Source organism: Phaethon aethereus, assembly GCF_964289735.1.
Source record: "Phaethon aethereus genome assembly, chromosome: 1".
NCBI classification, from domain to species: Eukaryota; Metazoa; Chordata; class Aves; order Phaethontiformes; family Phaethontidae; genus Phaethon; species Phaethon aethereus.
In genome coordinates, this window is record NC_138575.1 from 74031812 (window position 1) to 74058738 (window position 26927).

The window sequence follows — 26927 nt, forward strand, 5'->3', positions numbered from 1 at the left end:
TAATAAATAAAAAGTAATAAATAATAATACAATAAATACAAATAAAATATATTACTAATATATTTACTAAATATATTACTATATTTACTATATTACACTCAGATGAAGTCTGAGTGTTCATTCAATACAAACTGTCCCTAAAAAGAATTAACTGAATGTGAACGTTTATCAACTTTTCTGCAATGTGCATTGAATTTGATTTCCTCTGTTTTTTTTTTTCCTAGGGCTGCAAGAATGAGTGCACAGCTGGAGGATGTTCAGGAGAAACAGCAAAGCATGTGACTGAATCTTTTAAGGTGTGTTGTTTGTTAAAAGATGAGTGTCTGAAGCATTTCGGTAGATGTGCCAGACAGCATCCATAACATGGTAGTGACTGTATGCAGGCGTTCATAGCTACTGACGTGCTTGAATATCATAATTCTGTAAATAATTCTGTAAGTTGCATTTGCTGAAAATGTTTTCATTGTAGAAATTAAGAAAGAAGAACTTTTATTTATTGTAGTTTCAGGTACTAGCTAAAAGATTAGTAATTGTTAAGCAAAAATTAAAATGATAAAGGTGATTTTATTTTTAACTTTTATCTGCTTCAAAAGCAATAGAAATAAAGATTGATTCCCCCCATTCAGTTTTTTTTCCAAACAAAGCCTGTGTAACACTATTATTTCTTAAACTTTGGCATTTTGAATGGTGTTCAAAAGTTGATTTTTCCATCTGGTCTCAAAGTTGCAGAGCTAAGTATTTCAGAAGGACTCCAAAGCACACCACAGCTCTGGCACATTATCAGCACTCAACAAGCAAACAGGGCTATGCTGAGCAGCTGCCAGGAACTGACATGAAATTGAATCCCTCCTTTTTTTTTTTTAATCTTATGCTTAGAACTGAGCTCAGTTAAGATATCACTCTTTTCCCCTGCCTCCTTCCTGAATGCAGTGCTAGTAACTAAGAGCTCATTTTAAATGCCGTATGGACGCAGATGTCAACTTTTAATTTTCTGTTTGAAATGTAAAGACCATCAGCATGTGCTTCTTTGAATTCTACCTTCTGTCCTCATTCCCTTTTTTTCTACCTCTTTTATACTTCTTTTGCCTTTATTCCTTATATCACACATCTGTAATTCTTTCTCTCTCTTTCTCTGCTTTACAATCTTTAAAAAGCCTCATCTGTATCTTGCAGATGTTTAAAAATAGTACCCAGAAGAAGGTGACCTCACTTGTGCTTTTTCAGCAGTTCCCTTCCTGTTATTGCTGACTATTGTCAGCAGTACGTGAGATGAAATTATAATGATACACTTTGTAACCGTCATGTTCTTCCTGATTTTTTGGGCAGTTTCACTGCTGTGCAGTCTTCTGAATTATGCTTAAGGAGTTACTTCCCTTTTAGTTGCCAGGCTTTAACCAGATATGGAAAAGAAATGCTGCAGAAAATGTGTTGGGCTCCTTGATAGGATTTATTCTGATGCTGGTCTCACTGAATACAGCAAAGAATTCTTCAGAGTCCATGGCTACAGAATTTTGCCATGTAACAACATGCCACCTAATTTCTCTTTCCCCATTCTCAGCCCTTCCCAGTTCTTCTCTTCCTCATTCCTTTGCATTGTGTCTCTCTGGCAATTCTGCCCAAGAAGCAAGATTTAGGATGACTTTTCAGCCGGAAGGTCTTATTTGGAAAATGTTGACAAAAACAGGCATGCAGCCAGTTTTGAAACCCCAAGAATTCAGAAGTATGGAGTGCAGAGTTGTTTTGTGAATTCACCTTTAATAAATAGACAAGATGGATCTCAGTAGATTCATTCAGTAGAGTGTGCTAGTGTATTTAAAAACAAAAATTCCTTTACAGAGAGGAGACTCTTGTGTAACCTCACTGTACTGTTTCCTTCCACTCACTGGGGTAGTCCAGAAGGAAGATAGACAGAGTGGCAACAAACTCTGATATATCAGTGTTTGGGTCCTAGGTGAACTGGGCATAAACTAAAGCAGACTTACGGCAGATTTAATTTTACCAGCAGTCAAGCAGGTGCCTTACCAAAGCTACAAATACTGGGTGGCACAAAGTTGGATTTAATACAGTTTCCATTGATACTTGTATGTCAACTACAATGGCAATCATTGTAGTGGAGAGTCTGTGGGAGAGGTGAAAATATATTAGCAGGTGGGACAGATGGTCATAAAGGGAATAACACAAGAAAAAACAGCTGGCTTGGGCTGAAGTCTAATTTGTAAGTCCGTTACTGCCTTATGGCTCTGTTTCTGAAGATTAGCTGCAGTCACCAGAAAGGAGTACAGTTTTTTAGAAAATATTTTGGGGGGGGGGTGTAGGTGTACGAAAGTTATGATGGGAATACAGATACTGTATAATGCACTGTCATGCATTATAATAATTATTTGAAGTCCACCAGACAATGACAAATAAAATAGCCTGGATTCATTCTAGGGAACTTCACAAACACTTCTGTGGAAAACAGTTACAATTTCAGAAACTATAGCTAATAATGTTTCAAAGCAATCAAGTTGACTGATGGGGCTGACTCTGCTGAAGCAAGCTGCAGTTTTGTGCCAGTAACCTAAGTAATCCAAGATTGTGAGAATGTAGAAAACAGGGTATGGTTTTATTTTATGCTTACATAAAACATATTGTTTAAAGTGGATGATGCCCAAAGTTTGAATGCCAGATTAACCCTCTGAAGACATTTCTCTTTAGAATGCAGTGCTGTGCTTTTTAGGTGGGGTGAGCTGCTTAGAATTTTACTGCAATTTCTGCCTGACTTGGAAGGGTGGACTCGGAGAGTCCCTGTACACTGGGAGGGAAGGAATGAATGCTGCCTACAGCTTCTAGCAAGCCCCTCTGCTATAGCTGCTCCTTGTTTTCAATTCTCATGGGCTTCTCTTAAGTCAATAGGTCAGAATTGGCACTTTGTTCATTTTAACTGCTACTGAACTACCTTAATTTGACTCACTTCTGCAGTTAAAAATCTCATCCTGACAGGTCTGTGATTTACAAGATACTTAATGTATCGCACTTAGAGTTGACACATGACAAGTGATCTTGGAACAGATAAGAAACATTGAAGGAAATAATGATTTTGTTAGAGTTTCCTGTATTGTAGAAAAAGTAAAATCTCCAGGATTTATCTACCTAGTTCATTCCACCAGAGTGAAATCTTGTTCCCTCCTGCAGCTGTTGTATGCACACATTTGTATATTTATTTATTTAAATAACTGGTTGTGGTTTGTGACCATAACCTAAGAAGTTATACTTGTAATTTTTGCCTATCGTCAGCATCAGATCTCTAGGAGGGGAGTATGAAACTAGTAATAGAAGTGCAGTCATCTTCTGTACCATTGAATGTATTTCAAAATGTTGAATCAAAAAATGCACATATCTGGTTTTGCTCTTACACATGGTTTTTGCATTCAGTAATACCATGACATAGCACACAGTTATATCTAAGGCACTTAATGTTTATGACTAAAAATCTGGTAATTTCTTGAATTCATTCTGTTACCGTTGCAAGACAGAATGAATGTTGTTTGGATAATGTAGGGGTCTATTTCCATATGTAACTCTAATTCGGTTTCTTTTAATGTGTGTGTATTATCTCTGACTTTGCATTCATAATACTTGGTCTTAAGAAACTAAAGGCATCTATGATTGCCTTTTCTTTCCCTCATGTTATCAATCCATACCCAGAAAGATGATTTTAGTTTTTATGTAACCTTTTGTAATGGAATACATTTTCTTTGAGAAACTGATACGTGGAACGCTTTAAGAAGATACTACCTGTTGTGTTCCTGCGTGTTTTAATGATCTGAAGCTATGTAGAATTAGTTGGGTGTCTTAATGGTGCAAAGTTCAGTTCTTTTGTTTTAATTTTTGATGGCCTATTTAGTGTACCAAAATGGTGCAGACCTACTAGGGAATACTGGCTGTTCTTCTATACCAAAGCAGAATAAAGTATCTGTAGTTTAAAAGTGGAACTGTATTGACTTGCTAATATGAAGACTCGTGGTAGTGGAATGAAAAATGTTTAATTGGAGCTTCTGTACCTGAATGGCTCCTCATGTTACTCTAAATAACTGTGAGTGTTCCCACACAGCCTTCTGCAGACAGACGCAACCTTCCCAGGCTCCAAGCCTGGGATGTGAGCCCATGGCAGACTGGAAGCTACGTAGGCAGGTTAGTGAGGTGCTGTGCTCAAACTAATAATCCCTGTTGAGATCTTGGACTTGCTAGACTGAATATAGTGCTATGCTAATTTGTTTGCATGGCTTCCAGTTTGAAGCTAGCTCACGTCTGGCTGTGTGACATGCTGGATATAGTGAATTTTCTGTAATAATACGTGTTTTAGTATTTGGTTTTTGCATTGCTATAATGTTTTAGAGCCCAAGCTGTGAACTATCTGACATTGTGCTAGGTATTGTACAAATTAGAACATAAAGATTATTTCTGTGCTATAGGTATAACCTGCAAGTAAACAACCAAAACCTCTGACAATTTTTACACAGTTTTTCTAAAGCTGTAGTATATTTTACCTCTGGAAGAAGTATGAAGAAACTGAAAATTTATTTCCAATGCAGGCATTTGTGATTCAAATTGAGAGATTGCCAATGAAAGCTTTATAGATGTTGGTCTTGTTCCTGGAGGTCTCTTCACACAAATGTAGTTGTTACTTGTAATAGGACCTTTAGTTGCATGTTTTAAAATGTGTAGCCTTTGCATGAAATGACTGTGTACTTAGTTGGCTCTATGCAAAACACGCTATGCTGAGTCTGATTCTCTGCCTTGTTTCACGTTCTTGACAAATAACGCAATAGCATTAAAGATAAAGAACAGGTCTATATCTTACCCTGGAGACATTAAGGTTATAAATAAGGTGGTATTACAGGAGTAATCTATGCAGTTAATATGTAGGTTACATATTACTGCAGTATGCAGGATTTCTTGTTAGATAGTGTACATTAGAAAGAGTTGGAAAAATTCCTTTTTTCTGTGGAGAAAGATATGCCTATTTTCAAAACAGTCTCTCAAAGGAAAACCGACTAATTACTGCATTTTCTACGTTTACATGAATGAAACTACATTACTATGATTCATTACCATGTTTATACTAATGAAACTCAAGTGTGTCTGTAATGTGTGCCAAATATAGTGGGATACAGGATTCCTTACTCTGGGAATTGTGAAAGGGACTAATCCGTTTTGAGATATTAGACAGTTTTAAGCTTTATTTTATAAAACTATATGTGAAAAAGTTGCTGACAGAGATAAAGAATAAACAATTCTCCAACCCTGTTCTTTTAAAAGAAGAAAATTGTTTCTTCACCAAATTTTATTCCTTCCACTCCAGTGCAAAGATTAAAAATGTATAAAATACAGAACAGTCTAATTTTTTGAAACATCTTTTAAAAATCTGAACTGAGTGTATCACATTGGCACAACATCAGAGTTGTGCGGTGAAAAGTTCCGCTCCTTGAAGGCTGTAGGAAGTACATAGCACCTCTCTTGTGTTTTCATTTTATATCAGCAGTAGGTAAAGTTTCTGACATGCTCGGAGCATATGGATCAAGGGAACGCTGAAATGTTTTTGGAGTGAGGACATATATGCATTGTAGTTACCACATTATGTACAAGGCTAACAAATATAAAGCAGTTTGCATGGTTTATATATTTTTACATTCTTTCCTCTCCAGCTTGTTCTAAATTTGTAATTTTCTACTGACAGCAATAAATTATTTACCTGCCAAAGCATATGGGCACTTAGTGAGGCTTTTTGTCATGTTGCAGCTGTTGTTCTGTGGTTTTGGAGTTGGGGGGAGGTGCTAGGAGAATGCCTTGCATTTCGTTTTCAAATTCTATATTAGATCCCATTTTAAATTTTGATTGATCATTTTGATAGAACATTTCCTTTACATTAAGTTTTATGGAGAAAAATTTGTTACAGAAATTTGCCAATACCTTGATGCTGTGATGAGCAGTAGGTCCCCAACGGGTGTATATCAGAAAGTTGCTTTTATATAAACTGTCTTGAAGCAGTAAAAGAAAGAAGACCAATTGGATATCTATATGTGTGTGTGTGTATAACATTACACAATAAATAACGTTACACAATAAGGCATCTCCAAATATTTAGTGTCTTAGAGCCATAGGCCACCTAGTCCATTCTCCCACTGAGTCCATCTCCCCACTCATCAGCACCAGACCAGGTCAGCTGGGGCTTTGTCTGTTGAGTGCACTACTCTCTTTAAGAAAATGTCTTTTTTTCTGATGTCCAGCCTGAAACTCCTAAGGGAAAACTGTGTCAGTTACCATTTGGTAGGTCATCTGCGTAGGATTTTGATGGAAGTATATAGCTGTAGCCACTGTTAGAACAGGATGCCAAGCTAGAGGCCAATTCAGTTGTCATAACTGTATTAGCATTTATGGACTGGGCATTGCTTTAGAAAAGGTCATTCTGATTTTATCTTGATTTCAGCTGAATCTATTCACTCTAGTTTTTCATCAATGGCAATAAAGTGATTTGCTTTTTGTCATGTGTTGAATCAAGAAAGATTGGTAAGTGATAATATTTTTAGTTCACAGCACCTTCATATCACTTGATTATGCCTCCTAGCAGGGTGTGTATATGCTGAAGTAATTCTGCAGGTGATTTACAATCAAATTCATTCTCTCATCTTCTCCTGCTGAGAGGGAAACCAGCTACAACACAGAGCAGATTGAGTGCTGAGATGTTTTTGTGGTATTCTGCATCCACACAGGCATTGCACAAATTCTTGTGAATATTACTAATAGTCAGTCTTGCCTGGCTATTTACGTATCTGCTGCCTTCATTCCAGTTATTAGGAAAGTATGGTCTAGGTCACAGTAATGATCAGCACACAATGTGCTTACAGTTGAGCCACCTGTTTTGATGAGAGAGAGAAGAAACAAATCCCCATGTCTGTTAATGAATGCTTTAGTGGTTGTTGGTTGCTAGGAGAAAGTGGCTTTCCTGAAGGAGACCGTGCAAGTTGCATGCACAGGTGGAGGCTACACTCATGCAGCTTAGTATTACTGATGGCTTCTGTGGCTCTACCTGGCACATCAATATTTCTAAATCAAGCTTGTTATCACAGAGGAGCAGCAGTAGTGTCACTGCTTTGGGAATGTAGCAGCCAAGAAACGCTACTGAGCAATGATAAGTTCTTAGTGCTGTGAAAATAATTCACGATCATTCTTCCATGATACGCTAAGGGATGATTTCCCAACAGTCTGTAAGTAAGTTTCTCATGCCATCAGGAACCCGTCTATAATGTGGCCTTTGAGATCTGTGGCAGCTCTATGCACTTTTAGCTTGGTGGTAAGTAGTTCTGTGTTTCACTTCAGGTGGGTAATGTCCTTCAAATAGGTGGCAGGCTTTTAGCAAATAGGTTTTCTAAGCTGTAATAGAGAAACTGATTGTCCCATTATCTGAAGCTGTAGCATTTGCAAATACAGCTAATTGTCTTCAGCAAATAACAGGAGCTTTTAGCCAAGATAAAAAGAAGATGCTAGAAAAACAGTCAGGGGACAATTTGGCTGAGTTGATTTATAGCACGAAGAAAGTGATGCTTTATCTTCTTTTTAACTAGGAGATTAAGATATAGTTGGTGTCTGTAAAAGCACAGAAATTGTACTAGAATTTTGGAAGTTCCATTTGGCTTGTATCTTTTTCTGGATTTATTTTTCCCAAGATGAAGAATTGCTTTTAAAATGCAGGGCTTTAGCACCAGCCAGTGAATCCCAAAGGAAACTATCTGACTCCAAAACTTACAAAATCCATGGTGTCCATGCCTATTTCCAAGGATTCTTAAGTTTCAATGTCACTGTGATATCAAGTCCCCAGACTTGATATTTAGTGTTTTCTTTGCTGAATACATATGAATAGGAGCTGCAATTTAGGAAGAGAATTTAGTCTTTTTTTTTCCCCATAGAATTTTTCTGGCCTTTCAGCTTGCTTTTGAAATTCTGTCTATATCCTAATGCTCATGAACTAACAGTCTAGAGAGCTCGAAGAGTTTTATCGTAATCCTGTACTTAGTTCTCATTTTTAGGAAAGTACTGAATGGCAAAAGTACTGAATTGGCAAAATGAGGCAGATCAAACATGGAAATTCATGGCAATTTGTAAGTTTACCTTGTGTCTACCAGTGTGAGATGGAGATGGGATAGGAGAAAAGAGCAGGTGTGTTTATCTGAATGTTTGAAATTATTCCTGTAACCTCTACTTAAGAGACTGTACCATGAAAGTGTTTTATATTCCCAAAAGTTTTTGAAATTCCATATGAAATGGTAATTTCTGAAAGTCTTTATTCCATGAATCCACTTCCCTGCATGTCTGCAAGCTTATTAAAATCAGGATAAGAAGATTTAATTGCAACTGCTCTGGATTTGGACACGTGAGATTATGATTCTATTCTTGGCTATTCCACGTAACATGTTTGTGACTGGTGAGGCTACTTAGGGAAAATATTTCCAACCTGTTTGACTGAAATTTAGGTTTTCAGTTAATTTCATCCTTCAATATGGCACTTTTTAAGAAAAGCTTAGATGTAAATATCTCTTTGTTTTGTTTTGTTTCACTTTCTTTGTGTGAAATAGAAATTATAGTGTTTCCTGAGCCAGGAGACAATAGTGTCTTAAACCTTTGTGGACCAAATTTATAAGTTTTATTTTCATACAGCGTTATTTGAAAATCTAAAACACTGCGCTGCTATACAGAAATGTGTTATTGGTGAAATGTCACAGATCTCTCTGTTCCAGTTCTGTGTCACAGGCCAGTGTGAGCCCTCAGCTTGTGTTAGGCTCAAACATTCTCCCAGGCAAACTCTTTCTAAAAATGGAACATTGTGCTTATGCTACAATGCAGAAATACAGTGGTTGTGAAGCAAGGAGCAGCACAACATCAGGAATTGCATTAACCAAGCTGTCAGATCTTTTGAAAAGAAGCAGTATATACTAATAGTGAATAATATTAATAGTGTAACTAGGTGATGTGTTCCTAGTTTTGTATTTATGGAAATGTTTGAGTATGGTCTGAGAGGACTTCCTGTGCAAGGAATTGGTCTATTACAGAATTGCAGTCTGTGATTTCCCTTATTGTTCTATGTGGAATTGCTTCTTTCTAGTCAAAAGCCCATGTATATCTGCATTGCAGACATGAAGTGCAGTTGCCTGGCCAAAGGGGATTTTTATATAGCTAACTTGACCAGCAGTAACAGTGAGCTACAGCAGTGTGGTTTTTCAATCCAGTGCAATGACTGCATTAAAATCTGCTCATACTTCCTCCCCATTCACATTTTCTGATCACCCCACTTAGTTAACTGGAATGCTGTTAGCAAACAGAAGTGGTCTGTATGACCAAAATGTAATAATGTGTCCAGTTTCTATTCCTATGTTTAATAGTCTTACCAGCATCTTGGTGGTTTATATTTTAAAGAGGTTGTCATATTTGAAATGTTCTATGTAATTCTTTGATATATGACTGTTTTTCATAGATCTGAAAATACCGTTAGCTGGAATAGAGGAGACAGACCCCACTAAAATCAAATAGGTGCTTTTCCTTAAGATGTCCTTAACATCAGGTAGAAGGTTTCCTTAAGATATGTAAGAACCCCATTCCTTCATCTTTCTTAACTTTAAAAATATCTATCTTCTGAAATGTGTGTTAGTGGAGAACACACTAATGAGTAAGGGACAAAAAAATCCCAACCAAAAGCGTTACTAGTCCATTTAATTTTTCTGAAGCAGTAGAAATGGGTGAGGCTTTAAAGATTCAGGTAATTTTGCCTCCCTGACAATCAAAATTGCTACAAAGCTGGAGGAAGGGGTCTTGATTAACTTAAATAGGTTTTGGATCAAATCAATGGGAGTTGGTGCAGGGCAACGTTTCAGCAACATATGGAAAAAACCTTAAAATTTAGTTAGTGTCATTGAAATCAATGACATTATTCATTACCCATGTGCTTGAGTGTTTTGCAGGGCAAGACTGGTTTCTTCAATGCTTTCTCTACAGTCTAGCCAGACTGCAGCTTTCCAACATCTTTATTTCCCTTCTGGTGCTTTTTGGGAGCTTCAGACTGCATTTTGAGCTGTGCTGCTGCCCTAGGTTCCCTTTTCATTCTCTAAGGCAAGAAGTTTATGTCAGTTCCAACCACTTATCTGTTGTCTTGTCAGAGCAGGTTTAATTCCCTGCCTACTGCTCCATATCAAACATTCCTGCATCAGAGTTGGAGAATCCGTCAGGACAGGGTAAATGTTAAAGAAGCCAATAACATGTTGTGCCCTTCTCCTTTTCTTCCCATTGCTTGCAGATTGTAGGAGAAGCTCATTCTTTGGTTTGACAAATATTTGATAAATATCTGTTATGAATAGTTTAGGTAGATGCCTTGCAGAGGATGTACGAGACAAAGTCCTTCCAGCCATATTTTCTCTTACTTCCTTGGTTGACTAACAACCTATTCAGAGCCTTGACTCCCTTTTGCTTTGTCATTTCTTCTGTGGTTTATTACCCAGTGTACAGTCAACCAGATGCAATGATTCCAGGCCCCAGTCCAATTACATGTGCTAACATATTCTCAGATGAAGACTCAAGGAAGCTTTATGTTGAAAGATTTCTGGTATTTTTCCTGGGGTTGCAGAAGATATTGTGTTACCTTTTGTTTCTCTTTATTTTTTTATAGTAAGAAGATTAGGGCTTTCTTCCCGCCCAAATCTTATATCTTGGCACACTTTCTATTCTCAAGCCTCAGGCCCAGCTCTAAATTTAAAATAGTAATGATGGTAAAAAGATTATAGGAGAGCTTATATTAACATTACTTTTTATACTTACAAGCTAGTAATAGATTCCTAAGAAGTTATTTAATTCTGGCTTATTCTGTTTTGAACTTACAGGATTCTTGTTGTTCATATTGTTTCTGCTATAGACCTTGTTACTGTGATCAAAGCCATACAGGACTTAGCCCTATACAGAAACTGACAGTTTCTGCCCCAGAAAATGAACAGTCTTTCCCAAAGAAGGTGGGGATGGGAAAAGAAACAAAACCACAGACCTTGGTTTACCCAAGGCTTGTAGGACATAAATCTCCTCTTTTTCCTCAAGTAGATGCTGCTATGGTGTCAGCTAGTGATTGGTGGGTAGAGCTGAGAGGTCGTAAGTCAGACAAACTAGACAAAAATAACATCTGCTAGAAGAGGTTGCAGTTGCTTTCATCTACTGGAGCAGTATTCAGCATTTCTATTTCTAACACAGGGTTTGGGAATAGGCAGAACAGGTGATTGCTTATTTTGTCCCAGTGGAGGAGAAAGTACCAGTTGCCCTAAGACCACACACAGCCTCCGTAACCTTTTCATACTTTCTAGTTGCATAGCCTAGCACTGCTGCTGTCTGCTCTGATGCCACTGATGAAGCATTTGGCATGTCATCCCTGATTGTTCTCAGAGTTTGACAATAGTTTGGCCTTTTTTTTGTGCGCAGTAGTAACTGTTAAGCATGATTCATGATGTCTGCCTATAGAAAGCAGGCACAAGTGGTGAAGGCTCTTTCTGGATCAGGTTGCAATTCCCTGTGGGCTGCTCATAGTAGCTGCTCTACAGGAACAGTTATGTGCAACATTATAGTAGCCTGAACCCTGCTGTATAATGCTGCTGGGCTGGAATATCTAATGGATGAGCTTCTCTGGCCAGCTGAGACCACTGCTCAGATCAGCAAGAAAATGGATGCAATCCTCTGCCACCCACAACTTGACATCTGGAAAGCGATGGAGCTGAATGAGTTGCAGGAGAAAGGTGGTAGCTGGCTCATTGGCTGCAAGGCCAAAAAAAACTTTTTGAAGAGAGGGTTTCAGCTTCTAAAGGTGAATTAACAAGCCACTTTCTTCAGCCTAGTTGGTATCCTCAACCTAGTTGCCCACCACTGCTTCTGTTTGGCAGTACAAACCTCTCGGTCTGTCATTATAGGAGGAGCCCCAGGTTCAGGAGGCCAGGCAGAAGTGGTTGTGGAGTGAAAGTAGCGGTTCCAGCAGAAACAATGGCTTCCTGGGATAGAGATGTGTGTGCTGGGGAAGGACCCAAAAGCAATGATCAGAGTGCCACAGCCATAAGGACTGAACGGCAGGAAAACAACATCCTCATTCCTGGAGCCCTCTTCAAAACCATTCTGTCTAGTCCCAGCCTCGTTCTCTCCAGCTTCCCCTGGCTATGCTTTGTTACCTTTCCCCTCTATCGTAATTCTTCGCACTCTTTGTAATCTGTATCCTTCTCAAAATTTGCTCTGCTACTGCAACCACATTTTGCTGTTCACAAGTGCAAGGGCAAAACAAGTTATTCAATTTTGCCTACGCTTCCGTGTTTGTTATTGCATCAGAAGGCCCTGATCTTTCCTAGGATATGCTTACAAACTCAGCATAAGTAATAAAAAATAATAATTGCAGTTGCTTTGTGATCTTGAATGAATCACCTTGACTCTAGAAGTCAGGAAGGTTACTTATTTCATCAGAATAGATTACAGTCAGTCTCACTGAGTGGATGTTAATGTCTTGAGGTTCTCTGCTGAAACTTGCTGTTATAGTTAGATAACTTGCAAGCTATTTTACAGCTGAGGCTGCCAGTTCTGTTTTTACTCAAGTAAGTGTTAGAAATGCTCAGCCCAGCACAGCATTTGGAAAAGTTTGGGTATGTCAAATGAATTACACCTGTTACAGCTGCTCAGCCTACTGCTTATGGTCTAGTAGTTTCAGTGCAGTGAAAATAACGGCAGCCAAGGATCATTTGGGAAGGCATTGGCAAGGCTTGATGGAAAGAGTAGGACAAAATAATGCATTCGCCATCTACACCTACCCAAGACAGCTCTCTGGCATAAGAATGGTGGAAATGTAGTAATGAGAGTAACAGCTCTGGCCAGAGGCTGCTGTTAGCTCCAAATCCAATTGAGGCTATTGCAAAGGGTGGGTAGAATAAGCATTAAACTGACATCTTGGCTTTGGGCACCAGAATGTCTTTGTACAGCTTTGGTTAAAATTGACACTGACCAGCATGTCAATTTTAATTTGACCTAGCTCATAACTGACAAGATCTGTTTTGATCAAATGATGAATTTTAGTTTCAGGAGGTCACAGTATATCTTCTTTGCTTGGGCTGTGTAAAGCTTCATGCTGGAAGAAGTTACACTGGAGTCAGCAGGCACTTTTCAGATGCAGGGCTATTAGAAAAAGTGTGTCTGGTCAAGACAGTGGCTGTTTGTAGGTGTAGTGTTGTTATATAAACCCTGAAAATCAACAGTATCCAGCTGGCTTCCCCACCACTCCTTTTTGCCTGCCATAGGCAGGGCAATCTGGTTCTTCCTATTTCTTACCAGAGCGTCCTGGGCTGAGACCTAGGCACATGTATGTTGTACATACTGTACTGCTACAACATGCAGAGTTTGCAGGGCTGGAACTACGTCTTTCTCATTTTACTTTAGGCAACAGGGTCTGAATAGCTGCACTCAGTAGACTGTGTGCCACATCTGTGTCTTTCTTTGTCTCCCTTATCCTGCATTTACCTGCATTGTCCCTGCATTTGCCGATTTTCCTTCCAGTTTAATGGTTTTATTAGGCAGCAGTGTCAGAAGGTACTTGAGAGGACGTTGATAAACAAAGCAAGCAAACACAAACCTAGCTGAAAATTGCCCTTTGTATTGGCAATACAAACAGCGGAGATCTGGATGGGTGTTAATGCCAATCCTTAATGCTGCTTTCAGAGCTGTTGACAAAGGAAAGAAATAAATTGCCCTTTATAAAGGTCATAGATGATACCATGGTAGCACTGTGATAATTTTTAAATGAGTGATATTAAAATAATAGGCATTGATACTTAATCTGTACTCCTGGTATTAGTCACCTGGGCGTGCTCTGCTCTCTTTGTGTGGGTTCTTCTGAGTGTTTGCTTTCCCTCTTGCTTGGTGCTGCTTGAAGAGCACCACAAAACACTGGGACAGGACTTTGGGGAAGTTAAGCCAAAAGGGTCTGTGGGCCAGGTGAGATGTTGTGTGTGGGGTCTTACTACTCAGGGGTCTAGAAGAGGTTGAGGGTGCTGGCAATGCTTCATGGTGCAGACCACACTGTGAGAGAGAGTACTCCAAGGATGGGGTTCTCTCCCTTCATCCCTCTCCATGGAAAAAAAAGATGGACTGTATTGCAGCACTTGATGATGTCTTGACTTAAAAAGCATTGGGATTCTGAAAGATTCATGTGATTTTGCACACAGTTAACTTGCAGTACTTGCTGCCTGGTAAAAAGAGGGAGAAAAATACAGTAGAGTCCATATGGGAAAAGAGATCCTAAGATCCTAAAAAAGGATCTTAAGTAGTAATGGCCAAAAAAAAAGTTAAATGCATGTCCTGAGAGTTTAACAGGATTATAAGGATCAGGAAAATTGCCTTTTTGGCTGTTTGATGATTGTTGCTCTGCTGGTCTGTGCAGTTTAGCCTATATTCGAGGTCTTCTGCAGTGTGTTCCTACTGTTGTTTGAAGGAAGTGTTATGGGTAGAGTGTCATACCTGATATTGCTGGGTTTTGTAACATGCCTGGATGAAAACTGGTTTCCCTAAATGCCAAAAGAGGTGCAAAACAGCAGGTGGGCTCCTTGTTCAAAGTGTGCAGCTCCGGAAAGCTCTGTGGTCCAGAAACTATTTGCTTCTTTTCTGGATAAGCATCATAGCTACCTACCTCCTGAGGCTTTTTGCATTCAAGTGACTCAACCTGAAATCTAGTCCAGTGCTTTCTGTTTGTGACTACAGAAAGTCCCCAATCCGTGAGGCTGGGAGCTAAGCAGTGTGGGCTACTGCTCTAAGCCATAGTCACTGCTGTGTGACCGCCCGTCCCCCAGGAGTACCCATTTTATTGAATTTGCAGGAGTGAGCGCTTGGCCCACCTCTTAATCTCTGATGAACCAGCATAGGAGTGACCCTGGATCTGACACGCTCTGTGTATTAACCATTAGAGCATAACAGTATGCTTGCATTTGATCAGCATAGTTTTAATAAATTATCACTTGCATGACAGAGACTTTGTGCAAGACTCTCTTGAACCCCAGGTCTCCAAATCTTAGGGAAATATCTTTGGTGCCAAAACTGGGTCAAAGAAACCCAAATGCTCCCAAGTGAGCATGTTTCTTCTCTTGTGGCTGCAGCTTGCTGGTCCCTCTACACCTGCTTGTGGGCCTCTAAGAAGAGCTGGATTAAAATCTTTCCCTATCCTTAAAGTAAAAGCTATGTGTTAACTCCAATGAGCTTAGCAAACTGTTCTATAGTGCTGCCTTTCAACTAGTTGTGCTATCACAACTGAGGGAGTGGCAAACTGAGGCATAAAAACAGAACGGCACACTGATGGGAGTTCTAGGGGATGAGATTCCATATGATAATTCTAGTCCCCAGGACAGTTTATTCTAAAGATAATTACCTTAAATGAAAATGACCTGAGATGAGACAGAAGCCTTGACTTCAGCGAGAGCTGTTAATCCCACTGGCAGTAGGAGTTCTTTAGAAGCTGTGATTCTGTCCAGAGATAAAGCCAAGGATATCACTTTGTTCTGTATCCCTACTTAACCCCCGCTGACATCCTGCTCCTGCATAAGTGTTTTCCTAAGCAGAGTCTTGCATTGTGGATAATTACAAACACTCCTTTGTAGCTTTTATTTTGATCCATGCTTTTCTGTGATAATTCTTTTTCCAAAGTGCATGATAAAAGGTTGTCAGGTAAAATTAATTTTTATTTTCAGTACATCATTAAGTAGTGCTTTTCCCATTGGAGCATTCACTGTCAGCAGGATAAAGGGTACTATAAAGACTTAAGAAGAGTAATTGTTGTTTCATCAGATTATGTATTAGTTCAACCAGGCTAATGCACTGTAATATCTAGACAAGCCCTATAATTTGAGATAGTTTGAAACAAGCTTTTAGCTATTCATGTGCTCCAGCTCTAAGTTAATTTCACATCCAAGCCATTAAGCAAAAAAAAAAAACCTCCAAACAACCAATCACTAAAAAATAGGCCATTGTTCATCAAAGACATCTTGAAAATCAGGTTGTTTATAGAGAGACAGGGGCACATGTGTTCTTTTTCAAAAGTTTGGGACTAATTTTTTCTCATTTTACAAAATTTGTGCTGAGTCTGAGAAGTCAAAGTCAGTGATATCTCTTGCAGAACCACCTTTTTAGTGCACATGCAAATCATTTGAACATTAGTCTAAATGACCTGTGTTCCAGTCTGTTCTATATGTACCCAACATAGAGGAGTAAGATTTCACTTGGGGGTCTGTAATAAGGGTCAATGCTTTCTAAGTCATGTTAGGAAGGAAAATGGAGCTTCGAATACAATTTTTTTTAATTTTTCCCTGCCTCTGACCAGCACGGTTTAAATGCTCAGATGGAGTAAAAAGAGAATGAAGAGGGTGAATCAAGACTCTGTCCACTTTATAGCCCTCTCTAGTTATTTAGCCCCTATCTGTGCATAAAAAGGGAGTGACATGCCAGAGATCTTGCTTGCTGTCTTCCCCTGCTGTCCTTTGGGATGATTCACACCATGTGAGCTACTATAAAGAAAATCAACTCTATCCCAGCCAAAACCAGTACAAATACTATGCTGCATTTCTGCAGCTAGTCATGGCTTGTCAAAGAAAGTCTCTACATTTAGCCTTCTTTGCTGATGGGATCTTTCTAGGAAAATATGAATGTGAATGAACAAGCTAGTGTGACCCAAGTAATCTGCCAACTGATAGTTCTGATCTCTCGCATTGTTTTTATGCATTAAAGGAAAATCGGCGTAATGTATCCACTTAGGTGGGGGGGCGATTAATTTCTGATGATCAGTTTATGTTCTGAGGTGCAGCAATTGGGTGTTTCTGGAACTTGTGTAGACGTGTTAATCTAAATGTCCAAGAAACTTTTTCATTTGCTAATTTCCTAGTTTTACACCTTGTACTTCTTCTTCTACTTAACAGTGCTTCAAAATATGCTAACTAGTTCTGGTATAAGCAGCACTGTGTATATGTGTGCATACACAGTATGAATGCTTTGCCAGCTACTTAGAGGTTAGCTGCCTTTAACCATTCTGTCATTCAATGTCCCCACAGATAAAATACTGCATTTGTCAATGTTCACTGATGCAGAATCATTTTTAAATCAGTCTGACTTAATTATTTTTACACACTTCATTTTTGTCTTTATGTTCCTTCAGGCTTCGGACTTGATTATCACCCCAGCTACGACCTTCAAGGAAAAACCAGACCCCAATGGTTTGGTGTTTGGAACTGTGTTCACTGATAATATGCTGATAATTGAATGGTCCTTGGCTTCAGGATGGGAGAAACCTTATATTAAGCCACTTGAGAACCTTTCGTTGCATCCAGCTTCCTCATCTCTGCATTATGCTATAGAAGTGAGTGCTGAATGGATTTGGAAACTTCTATTTTGTTTCATTAGCTCTTGAAGCCATAGCTTTGTAATACAAGGACTATTACTGTCTTAAGTTTACTACTATTGAGTTATATTTTGTTTTGTTAACTAATGTCCTTCCAGAGTAATTCCATTATTTACAACAGGGTTATGTTTATGTTAGTATAACTCAGAAGCAACTCTGGCCTGTGGATTCCAGCTCATTTAACTTTCTAGCCTAGTGAAGGTAAGCTCATTCTTTTGTGGTGGCAAACTCATTTGAGAAAGCAATTCACTGATGGTGGATTGGTCCAATTACTGTCTCTGATGTAACTTAATGAAGCACTGGATAAGACTGTGTGAGATTCCGAGCGTAGCTTTAATTTGGGGACTGAACATGTACTTTGTTAAAGTTATTTTAAGCTGTTTATTTTAAGCTGTCCTGGATTGCAGGACAGACTAGACAGATGCTTGTTTGCATCTCCGAACAAGTCTGGAGAGCTCCAAACTAGATCTGATGCATTCAGCATATACAAGTGTATTTAAGCAGAGAATATACAGCACAAAACTTTGGAAAGTGAAATGTTAAGTCGGAAACCAGCGTGGTTAACAGTTTCCGTGCTTAGCTGCTTACTGTCTAAAGCTGCCTTTTGCGTCTCCAGAGCAGCCTTGGCTGTACTCACATCTGTGTGAGAGCCTCAGTAGGGCACATATGCTGAAATGGAAGCCTGTTGCTTCTCCCACTTCTGGGTAGGTGGGAGTGTCTCCACTGAAGTTAGTGGAGTTGCTTCTACTTCTTTTATTATTTCTTTTCTTTTATTTCTTTTTTTTTTTTTTTTTTTTAACCACTGGTATAAGGGAAGGATCAAACTTTTCCCTGCTTGTTGTCCTTGAGCTTCTGCCTTCACCGTTTTTTGTTGTTGCTGCTTTTTCCCTCAAATAGTCAACCGAGCCTCAAAAGTCCTGTGTAAATTACAATAGGCCCCTGTGACTAAGGCTGCAGCTCTTGATCTGCCCAAGAAGTAAGAAACCACGCTGGAGTCCCAAATCTATATTTCACTCTTAGTAGCATATTGCTTTAATGCTCGGCCTCTGGCCCAGTCTGAAATAACTGCTAATATGAATATGCTCTTTTTTTTTTCCCATTTTTTTTATTCTTTTACCCTTACTGCATCACGTTTCCTCTAGCCAAGAGGACAGACAGAGGAGAATCTGGTGCCAATGCTGTGGCTCAATGAATACACAGTGGGTATAATAAAAATGATGAATTTGGCATTCCCTCCCCTTTCTCCTTGCCCTCCATGATGCAGTGTGATAGTCTGGATCTGCTGAACTCCAGATCCAGCTCCTGTGATGTACAGATGTCAGATAATATTGTTCGCACACCACTGTAGCAACCAACCATCAAGCAACCACAGCAGTTGCTTATATTCAAGTTGAACATTTCTGGAACACATCACTGTCTCCCTTTTTAATGAGTGAAAGGTTTTACTGAGCTCTGGAAGGTTAAAAGTATTTCTTTTTGGAGAAAAAGATTTAACAGCTTGAGAAGGCTTTGTGTTTCAGTAATGACGTGATTCTTACTTCTATCAAACCATTGATCAAATCTTAGTAGTAACATTCCTTCCTCTTCCCTCTCATTAAAAGTTTTGTGAATGTGTTTGGGGGAAGGGTGGGGGGAAACAACAGTTCTGTGATAAGAAAGTAACATTACAGAAACGTGGTATTAGTTAGTAACTGTCCCAATAAAAATCAAATCAAAGTGTCAGCCATATCACCAGCTATGCCATCCTTTCTTAAAGATAGAATTTTTTTCTTGTAGCTATGATGTCTATCCTAGGAACAGTTTATTTTTCAAAACTGTGTACAAAGCTTTTAATAAGGTTGGCATTGCCATAGAAATAAGATAAATTTTGAAGGCAAAAAGTTCTGTGTTCTAATTCTGGTTCTGCTACATAGTTCATACTTGGCATGTAGCCTAAGGAAAATTGCCGGGATTTCTACAACCCAGTTACAACCCAATTAAAATTTGTCATGTGGAAGGACCTAGCTCTGTTGTGCAACTGCACAAAAGCTTTCTAATCATTGCATTTCACTGATCCTTATGGGAAAATGTTATAGAATTTAATAATAATGAAACTTTGAGTATTCTGCTAAAATTACTTATACACAAATACAGGATTCTTTTTACAAAATGAGAAACCTGCATATATAGACTTCCAGCCACATAGAATGTATTTCTAGCCTTTTTTTGTGGAACAGTCAGGAGGAAAGGTCTGAGAAGACTGACAGCAGTGATACAGTTAAATTCCTAGAATTTATACTGGAATTTAATGTACAAAGAAATGCTTTAGAAAATAGATTCTAAAAACTCTGAATGCTTGTCTATAAGCATAAGTGATTTTTTAATACTTAATCTAAATAATACCTGTATATATGTAGCTATTAATGTGAGCTTATATAATACATGTGTTTTCTGTCTATAACTATAACTGGAAATTATCAATCTGTAACTGAAAATAAATATGGATGTTTTGTGGGCATATGTTTTTTTTTGTTGTGGTTAGGAGATGCTGTAGAGGATTCTGCTGGGAGGGCACTGGTGGGATAAGGGTTTCTGGTAGATTGATTGTCAATACCAGTCATCCGGATTCTGCAATTTGATGGGATAATTAGGACTAATTTTCCTGTGAAGTACAGATAAAACATATTCATGCATTCTTCCTCTAGTGTAAGGGTGATGCATCTGTCTCTCACGCTAGCTAAACCCCCTTCCACAGCACAGGGATATATGGGGGAAATAAGTGGCCAAGGTTTTGCTACAACTACTGCAAGAACTGCAACAGAGTTCCCTTAATTACCTTATTCTGTGCTTCCTAACAAAATGTGTTTTGGACAGAGCCCTAAAAATTATTAGTATATGTAATTAAATTTTATAGATCTTTTCCTTAAGGGAGAATACTGTTTTGTCTCAGCCTTAGGTATCAGTCAGGATGTGAGGGAATAGTTAAGTCAAACACATGCTACAAATTTTAATTGCTGTAACCAAATTATTAAAAAAAAAAAGGTTATCATTAAGTCCCCTGACAGAGAATGATATATCTGAAGTATAGGCAGGTCGTCTTTGTAATGTGAACTTCATAATACTACCTCACAGGACTCTGTTGCAAGGATTAACTAGTTAGCATTTATACTTTGAGTACTGTGAGCGGGAAAGTGAAGTTCTTTTATTTCCAAAGGGTATGTTCTGCTTTTGCACAGATCAGCATGGGATAACATGTCTCAATTGTTATTCGATTTCTTTCCCCTCCTTTTTGGCTTGGTAGTTGTTTGAAGGAATGAAGGCTTACCGAGGAGTGGATGGCAAAATCCGCCTGTTCCGGCCAACCCTCAACATGGACAGAATGGCACGATCGGCAAGACGAGCAACTCTGCCAGTATGTAGCCAAGGCATCTTATTCTCCTTAAATCAGAGCGTATTTTCATTTTTGGAGTGCAAATCTCTGAAACCTTACAGTACTGTAACATTTATCAAACACTCCAACTCGTGAATAGTTCAGTTAAACTTTGTTAAGAGATCTTATTCAATGAACTGTTTAAAATGCACGTTTCTTTTAAATCACGACAGTGATTTGCTTTCTTTATTGTCTCCCTACTCCCTCAGTCTGTTTCTGAGGGATGAGCGCTGTTCTGCAGGTATTTGCATGCAGACAGCTGATGGCATTGTTCTGGCGTTAATGTTCTTCCTTTTCTTCTTTCCACTTTAGATAAGTCCTTCAAGCCTCTGAGTGCCTTCATTTTTGGTCATGCTGGCAACTTAACACAGCTTTTAGCGGCTGTATATTGGCCAGTGAATTTCCTCCCACCTTGGCTTTATTACTGTAGGAACTTTGCAACTTTGTAAAACTGGGAGACTTTGCGGACCCCAAAAACCCAAAGCAGTCTTCTGCAGAAGAGGTGGTTCTGTGGCTTGCAGCATACCTATGTGAAGGTGTTGGCTGCACAGGGAGTTCTCTCCATGTGCTTTGGAGGCAAGAAGGGTCAATGGCTCCTTTTTACTATCTCTGGAGGATACTTTGTAGCAGAAGGAGGGCATTCAGGATACTGTATAAACAGGCACAGGTGGCAAAGATCATGGAATCTTAAATTCTGTAAGAAATGAACTCATGGAAGATGATGTAGTCCTATGAACCTGTATGGGCTGTCACTGTTACATATCCTGAAGTGTTCCTCTTAGCTTATGGATCTATAAAGACCACAGAGTGTTCAGACTGTATTTCTCCATTTTCTTTTCTCCTTTTGCTTTTCCTTCCCAGTGTTTTGACCAGAACGAGCTGTTAGAGTGCATCCGGAAGCTTGTGGAAGTGGAAAAGGAGTGGGTCCCGTACTCAACTGCTGCCAGCCTGTATATCCGTCCTACCTTAATTGGAACTGAGGTGTGAAACATTTTTCCCCTCTTAACTCTTGTGTATTTAAGCAGGAGGCAAAAGCCTCCACCCATAAAGGGAAATATGCAGCAGTCACTAGACAACAGTACTGCAGTTCAGGGACAAATTGTTGTTACGTTTTTACTTTTGAGTTAGTCACCTGTAGCTCTGCTTCACAAATTTATGTTGACCACACCACCACCTAGTGGGCACGTTGATTCAGAGCACAGAAAGTAAACCAGTTTTGTACTAAAAGGATAGTTAGTTGTGACACGGTAATGTATGCCTTTAAAATACTAATAATCCAGACAAAATGTGAGGGAACAGAAATTTGCTGTGTAGATTTTGTGATTTCATCTCATACTTCCATCCTGACCTTACTAATGAGATTTTGAAAGATTCTACCCAGTAAATTAAGATGGCTCTTCTGAGAGAGACTTTTAACAGAACCAAGAGCAACTTCTTGTGTCAATTTATTCTTGAACCCAGATAAACCTGACCTTATAAGAGGCTCTTTAGCAACTAGGTGTTAGTGTGTACTCTCTGAGTTTCATGTGGATGTGAGTCAAGCCTATGGTATTTATAAAGGGAATTAGAACCAGTTTATTTTAATTAAAACTTTAAGGATTTTTTTTTAGCAGTGGCAAGAGAGAAACCTATAATGGTAGAGCATAGGACAAGGAAGCTAAAGAATGTATGGTTCCCAACTAGGCAAGTTACTCTTCTGCAATATCCACATCTGTAAGTAGTTAGCATATGTAAGCATTATATATTTCACATGTGTTCTAGGACTCCATTAATTTAATGCTTGTAAACTAGTTGCAGATTTTCAGATGGAAGGATCTCCATTCAGTGACTGTAAAGTATTAATATTAAAAATTGAATTTTTCCCCTGTTTGTGCGTGGTTTTTTTTTTTTTAATTCCTTTGCTGTTGAACTTTGTTTCAGGTTAGGCAACATATCTGGCCTTTCAGCGACATTATATGTTGTTTCTGGGTTGCATGTCCTGCTAGTCTTTTATGAATTAGCACAATTAGGAAACCAAGTCAGCACAATTTTTTGAATGATCGTGTAAGAATCAGAAAAAATATCAAGATCTCAGTTAGTTAATCTTGTTAGAAGTTTTGCTGAAGGAGTAAGGTAGACAGAAATCAAAAAAACCCTCTCAGCGCCTGTGGAAGGCTTATTTGAATTTTCCATTAGTTCCATTATTACCCCACATACCCATTATTCTCTTTCCCACTTCCCAGTTTTGCTTCACGTGCTTTGTGCACAGTGTTTTGCTCAGACTTTTGGTCCTAAAGATTTAAGTTCAATAACCTTTTTTTCAATGGAGACCTAATCTTAAAAACCAAGGATGAGCTTTTTACAAGACTGGTTTCTCTCAGTGGAAAGAAAATAGTAACCCATTCAGCTGCATAGAAGATCCAAGGAATCATGGGCAACCAGCAGGGTACGTAGCCCTGCTTGGGCAGGGGGGTTAGACAAGGTGATCTCCAGAGGTGCCTTCCAACCTCAATCATTCTGTGATTCTGTGGTCAGTCCTGAGCTTTGCAAAGAACCATATGGTTAAACAGAGTCTCTTACGACAGGATTGAGACTTTGACCAGTGCCAGACTTTTCACCTCCACCTTGAAATATTGATGGTGATGACTTGAAGCATGAGAAGCCATCTCATTCAGAGAGGAGGAGGCGGGGGAGGGAAGAGATACATTCCAGGTTATTTCCTGTGCTGTTGTGTGAAACATTTCCAGCAGGCACATCATTTTAGCTTGTTACAGAGCCAGCACTCAACTCTACCAATGCCAGTTCTAAGTGGCATTGGCTAATTCACATCACTATTGCAGCTGACAGTGGTTCCTTCACTGTTGTTATTGCTAGCAGTGGTCCTTGCCACTCCTCCCCACAGAAAGCTTTACAGGCTTCTGCTGTGATTAATGCATATAATTATATAGTATCTTGCTAAGCTAATTTCTGAATTCTCAAAAGCTTGAAACTATTTGAGAAGATTAGTATAATATATAGATAAATGAAACAGCTGTAAGCGAATGGTGACTGTATATAAAATGTGGGTTGTTATGTTGCTTGAATAGGGGGGAAATTATATAAATATTTTCTCTTCATTCTAAGACTTTACATTGTCCTGGTAAAAGCACTCTCATGCTGCAGTTCCTCTGAAAGCAGTGTTTCAAAAGCTAATTGTGCAGCATCTGATATTTGGAGTGAAGTATACTAGTAACTTTTGATCTATTTATTTCTTTATTTTCAGCCTTCCCTTGGAGTGAAGAAGCCGACTAAAGCCCTGCTGTATGTCATACTGAGCCCTGTGGGCCCTTACTTTGCAAGTGGAAGCTTTAATCCAATATCCTTATGGGCAGATCCAAAATATGTAAGAGCCTGGAAAGGAGGAACAGGGGACTGCAAACTGGGAGGGTAAGAAAGCATAATTCTGCATCTTCTACATAGCTCACAAAGGCGATTTTGTTTTTAGTGAAGTATTTAATCCAGCAGAAGTAGAGGTATTAAATGTAGCAGTTAAACAAACAATGTACTATAACAAAAGTTTCAAAATTGTTCTTTGCAAATATTATTTATACAATTCAAGTGCATATTTTTGTTTGGATATTACAGCCAAGTAGATTATCTGCAGAGGCTATTTTGCAGCATATCAAGCTGAGGAACTGGACCTGGAAGATGTCCATGTAATACTTTCGGTGTTCCCCTTGCAGAAGTTGACACTAAAGGTGTCACTTCTGTGATGCAACATTCAGTATAGCGGCCTGCTGCCAACTGGTCAGTGAGCAGCATTGACTGCTGTCCTCCTGCCTTGGCAGACAGTCCTGACAAGCCACCTGCAGTTAGCTGGGGGAGTATGGGTGTTTAAGGGAAAGCTGGAGACAGTGATCTGCATTGATTTGACCATAGTCTGGCAGTTTTCTGCTGGACTAGGACAAAGCACTAGTTAGGTAGAGACATAATTGTTAATGTCCAAGTACTTGACTTTTAGAGTGAAGTTGCTTAGGACTTGACTGGAGCACAAGCAACTTGTATGTGGCTAAATAAATGACTCGATTATACATCCTTCGTCTTTGGTTTAAACGAAGCTTGTTGTCTCTACCTGGGAGTTTCTTTTCTAGGCAGGAAGTTAATAGTTGTCAAGTGCTGCTCAACTGAGCTAGCAGAATAATGAAAGGGCAAGAAAACAGCTTTTCTTCATTCAATCGGATGTTCTTTGCTCCATGTGAGTTTTTGCTTAGTTTTAGAAATATATCGTTTCCTGTGCATCCTTCATCCATCAGCTGTGAAAAATGGAATAGTCTGGAGTCACTACTGACTTGATTTGTGCCTAGAGGTGAGAACTTAACTGCAGTATGGTCAGCATTTTGGAGCTGCTGACTTTGGGTCTTGATGGTTGTTGAACATCAGAAGTGAAAGGGGTTTTTCCCCTGCTCAAAACAGCTACAGAGTAAACACATATTATTCAGTCAGGTTCACCCTATAGGCAGCATTTTAGGGAAACAGTTGCTCCTCAAGGATGTAGAATTCATCAAGATCCACCTGTAGCTCCTAAAGCTACTAGTTCTGCAAATGTCTTTTGCTAGAAAAGAAACAACACACCTCTGGTGATTTTTGTGTTCCAAGAGGTTCACCTGACATATATGACCCATCTGTTCATCTGGCATATATGAGGTGAGGTAGATGGTTTTGTTTTGCTTTTTTTAAAACCATGAGCTGGACGGGAATTGTTGCTCTCTCTCCAGGATGCCAACTGCTAAATAAAGATAAATGCTTTCCTAAGGTGTCCGATTGCAATGATTAGAATGTCCAGAAAATGGAACAAGAGGTATTTTTAAGACAATTTGGATGGATATGTTTGAGCTGTTGATGCTGTTCAGCCCTTCAAAGTTTTTGGGTTGTAGATACAAATGATGTAGTAAAATACTAGCAAAGTACTTCACTGAAAATATTCCAGGGACAAGCAGTGACTGTGCAGAGCACTTGCTCATAAGGTAGATGTGCACAAAACCTTGTATACATCCAGATACTCATAACTGTTTGCTCTTTCTTTTTGTTTCTGGAAGGAATTATGGTTCTTCTATTTATGCCCAGCAAGAAGCCCTGGAGTTAGGCTGCCAGCAGGTTTTGTGGCTCTATGGAGAAGATCACCAAATAACTGAAGTTGGAACAATGAATCTGTTTCTCTACTGGATAAATGAAGATGGAGGTATAGTAACACAAAACAGGAAAGCTTTAACAGAGTAAACAGTTGGGACCATAATCCGCAAAGTTATTAGAGTGCAGATCATAAATTTTTTAATGAAGATGATTTAACAAAGGAAATGTCTGTTCTCTTCTAAAAACTGATAGGTGACTGTTAGTTATATGATTGTGAAAGAGAAGATTCTGGAGCAGCTGTGAGTACTGCCTACTGGTAACATACTAAACCGTTGGGCCAGTCCATGTGCTCAGAAGGGTAGAATCTAGCCATACAGAAGGTCACACTGCAGGTTTGGTGTCAGCTCTACCAGCATGCTTGATCTTGAAGGAGATGTTGGGTCAGAAACAATGCAGACATACTAGAGACACTTTATGGCTGTGTAACTCTTCAAACTCTGTGGCTTTGTGCATGAGTAGTTCCCATAATCACTTTCTGGCAAGTAAAATCTTCCTGAAGCATAGCCAAAAGTATTTTGACATCCAACTGATGAAGAATGCAGCTTGCTCTTGGAAGAATTTGAAGTTCTGTCCAGTGGAGGCGGAGAGAGAGAAATGTGTCAGTCAGTGTTCCACATCAGTAATGCTCAAATGATGCTTTCAAGACATACCATCATTCCTGAAGCCATTTTTACCTCTTCCTGCCTGCAGTCATTTCCAAGCAATGTACACGCTGATTAGAAAACTTATCTAGTTAACAAGCAGACAACTATTTAGGCATCTCGAAAACACCCATTGGGCATGCAAGTGTTCAGTGCTTGAGAAGTGATAGCTGCACCTGAGAACTGTTTGGGAAGAGTACATGACTGAGTCCATAAAGGACTGAGACAATGTATAGGCGAGTGAATAAAAGGACACCTCCTG

The 26927-nt window shown here is 39.1% G+C and overlaps 1 protein-coding gene across 1 annotated transcript in view; it reads left to right on the forward strand.

The window, feature by feature from the left end:
* Window positions 1–230: 230 nt before the first annotated feature.
* Window positions 231–26927, forward strand: part of BCAT1 (branched chain amino acid transaminase 1) — a gene marked incomplete at its 3' end in the record, with an annotated part of 43974 nt that continues 17277 nt past the window's right edge. The window contains exons 1-6 of the mRNA XM_082001809.1: window positions 231–296; window positions 17225–17425; window positions 20748–20858; window positions 21738–21857; window positions 24118–24281; window positions 25931–26073. Of these exons, the coding sequence (XP_081857935.1) occupies window positions 17315–17425; window positions 20748–20858; window positions 21738–21857; window positions 24118–24281; window positions 25931–26073 (649 nt within the window). The 5' untranslated portion in view covers window positions 231–296; window positions 17225–17314. The remainder of the gene's footprint in view (window positions 297–17224; window positions 17426–20747; window positions 20859–21737; window positions 21858–24117; window positions 24282–25930; window positions 26074–26927) is intronic.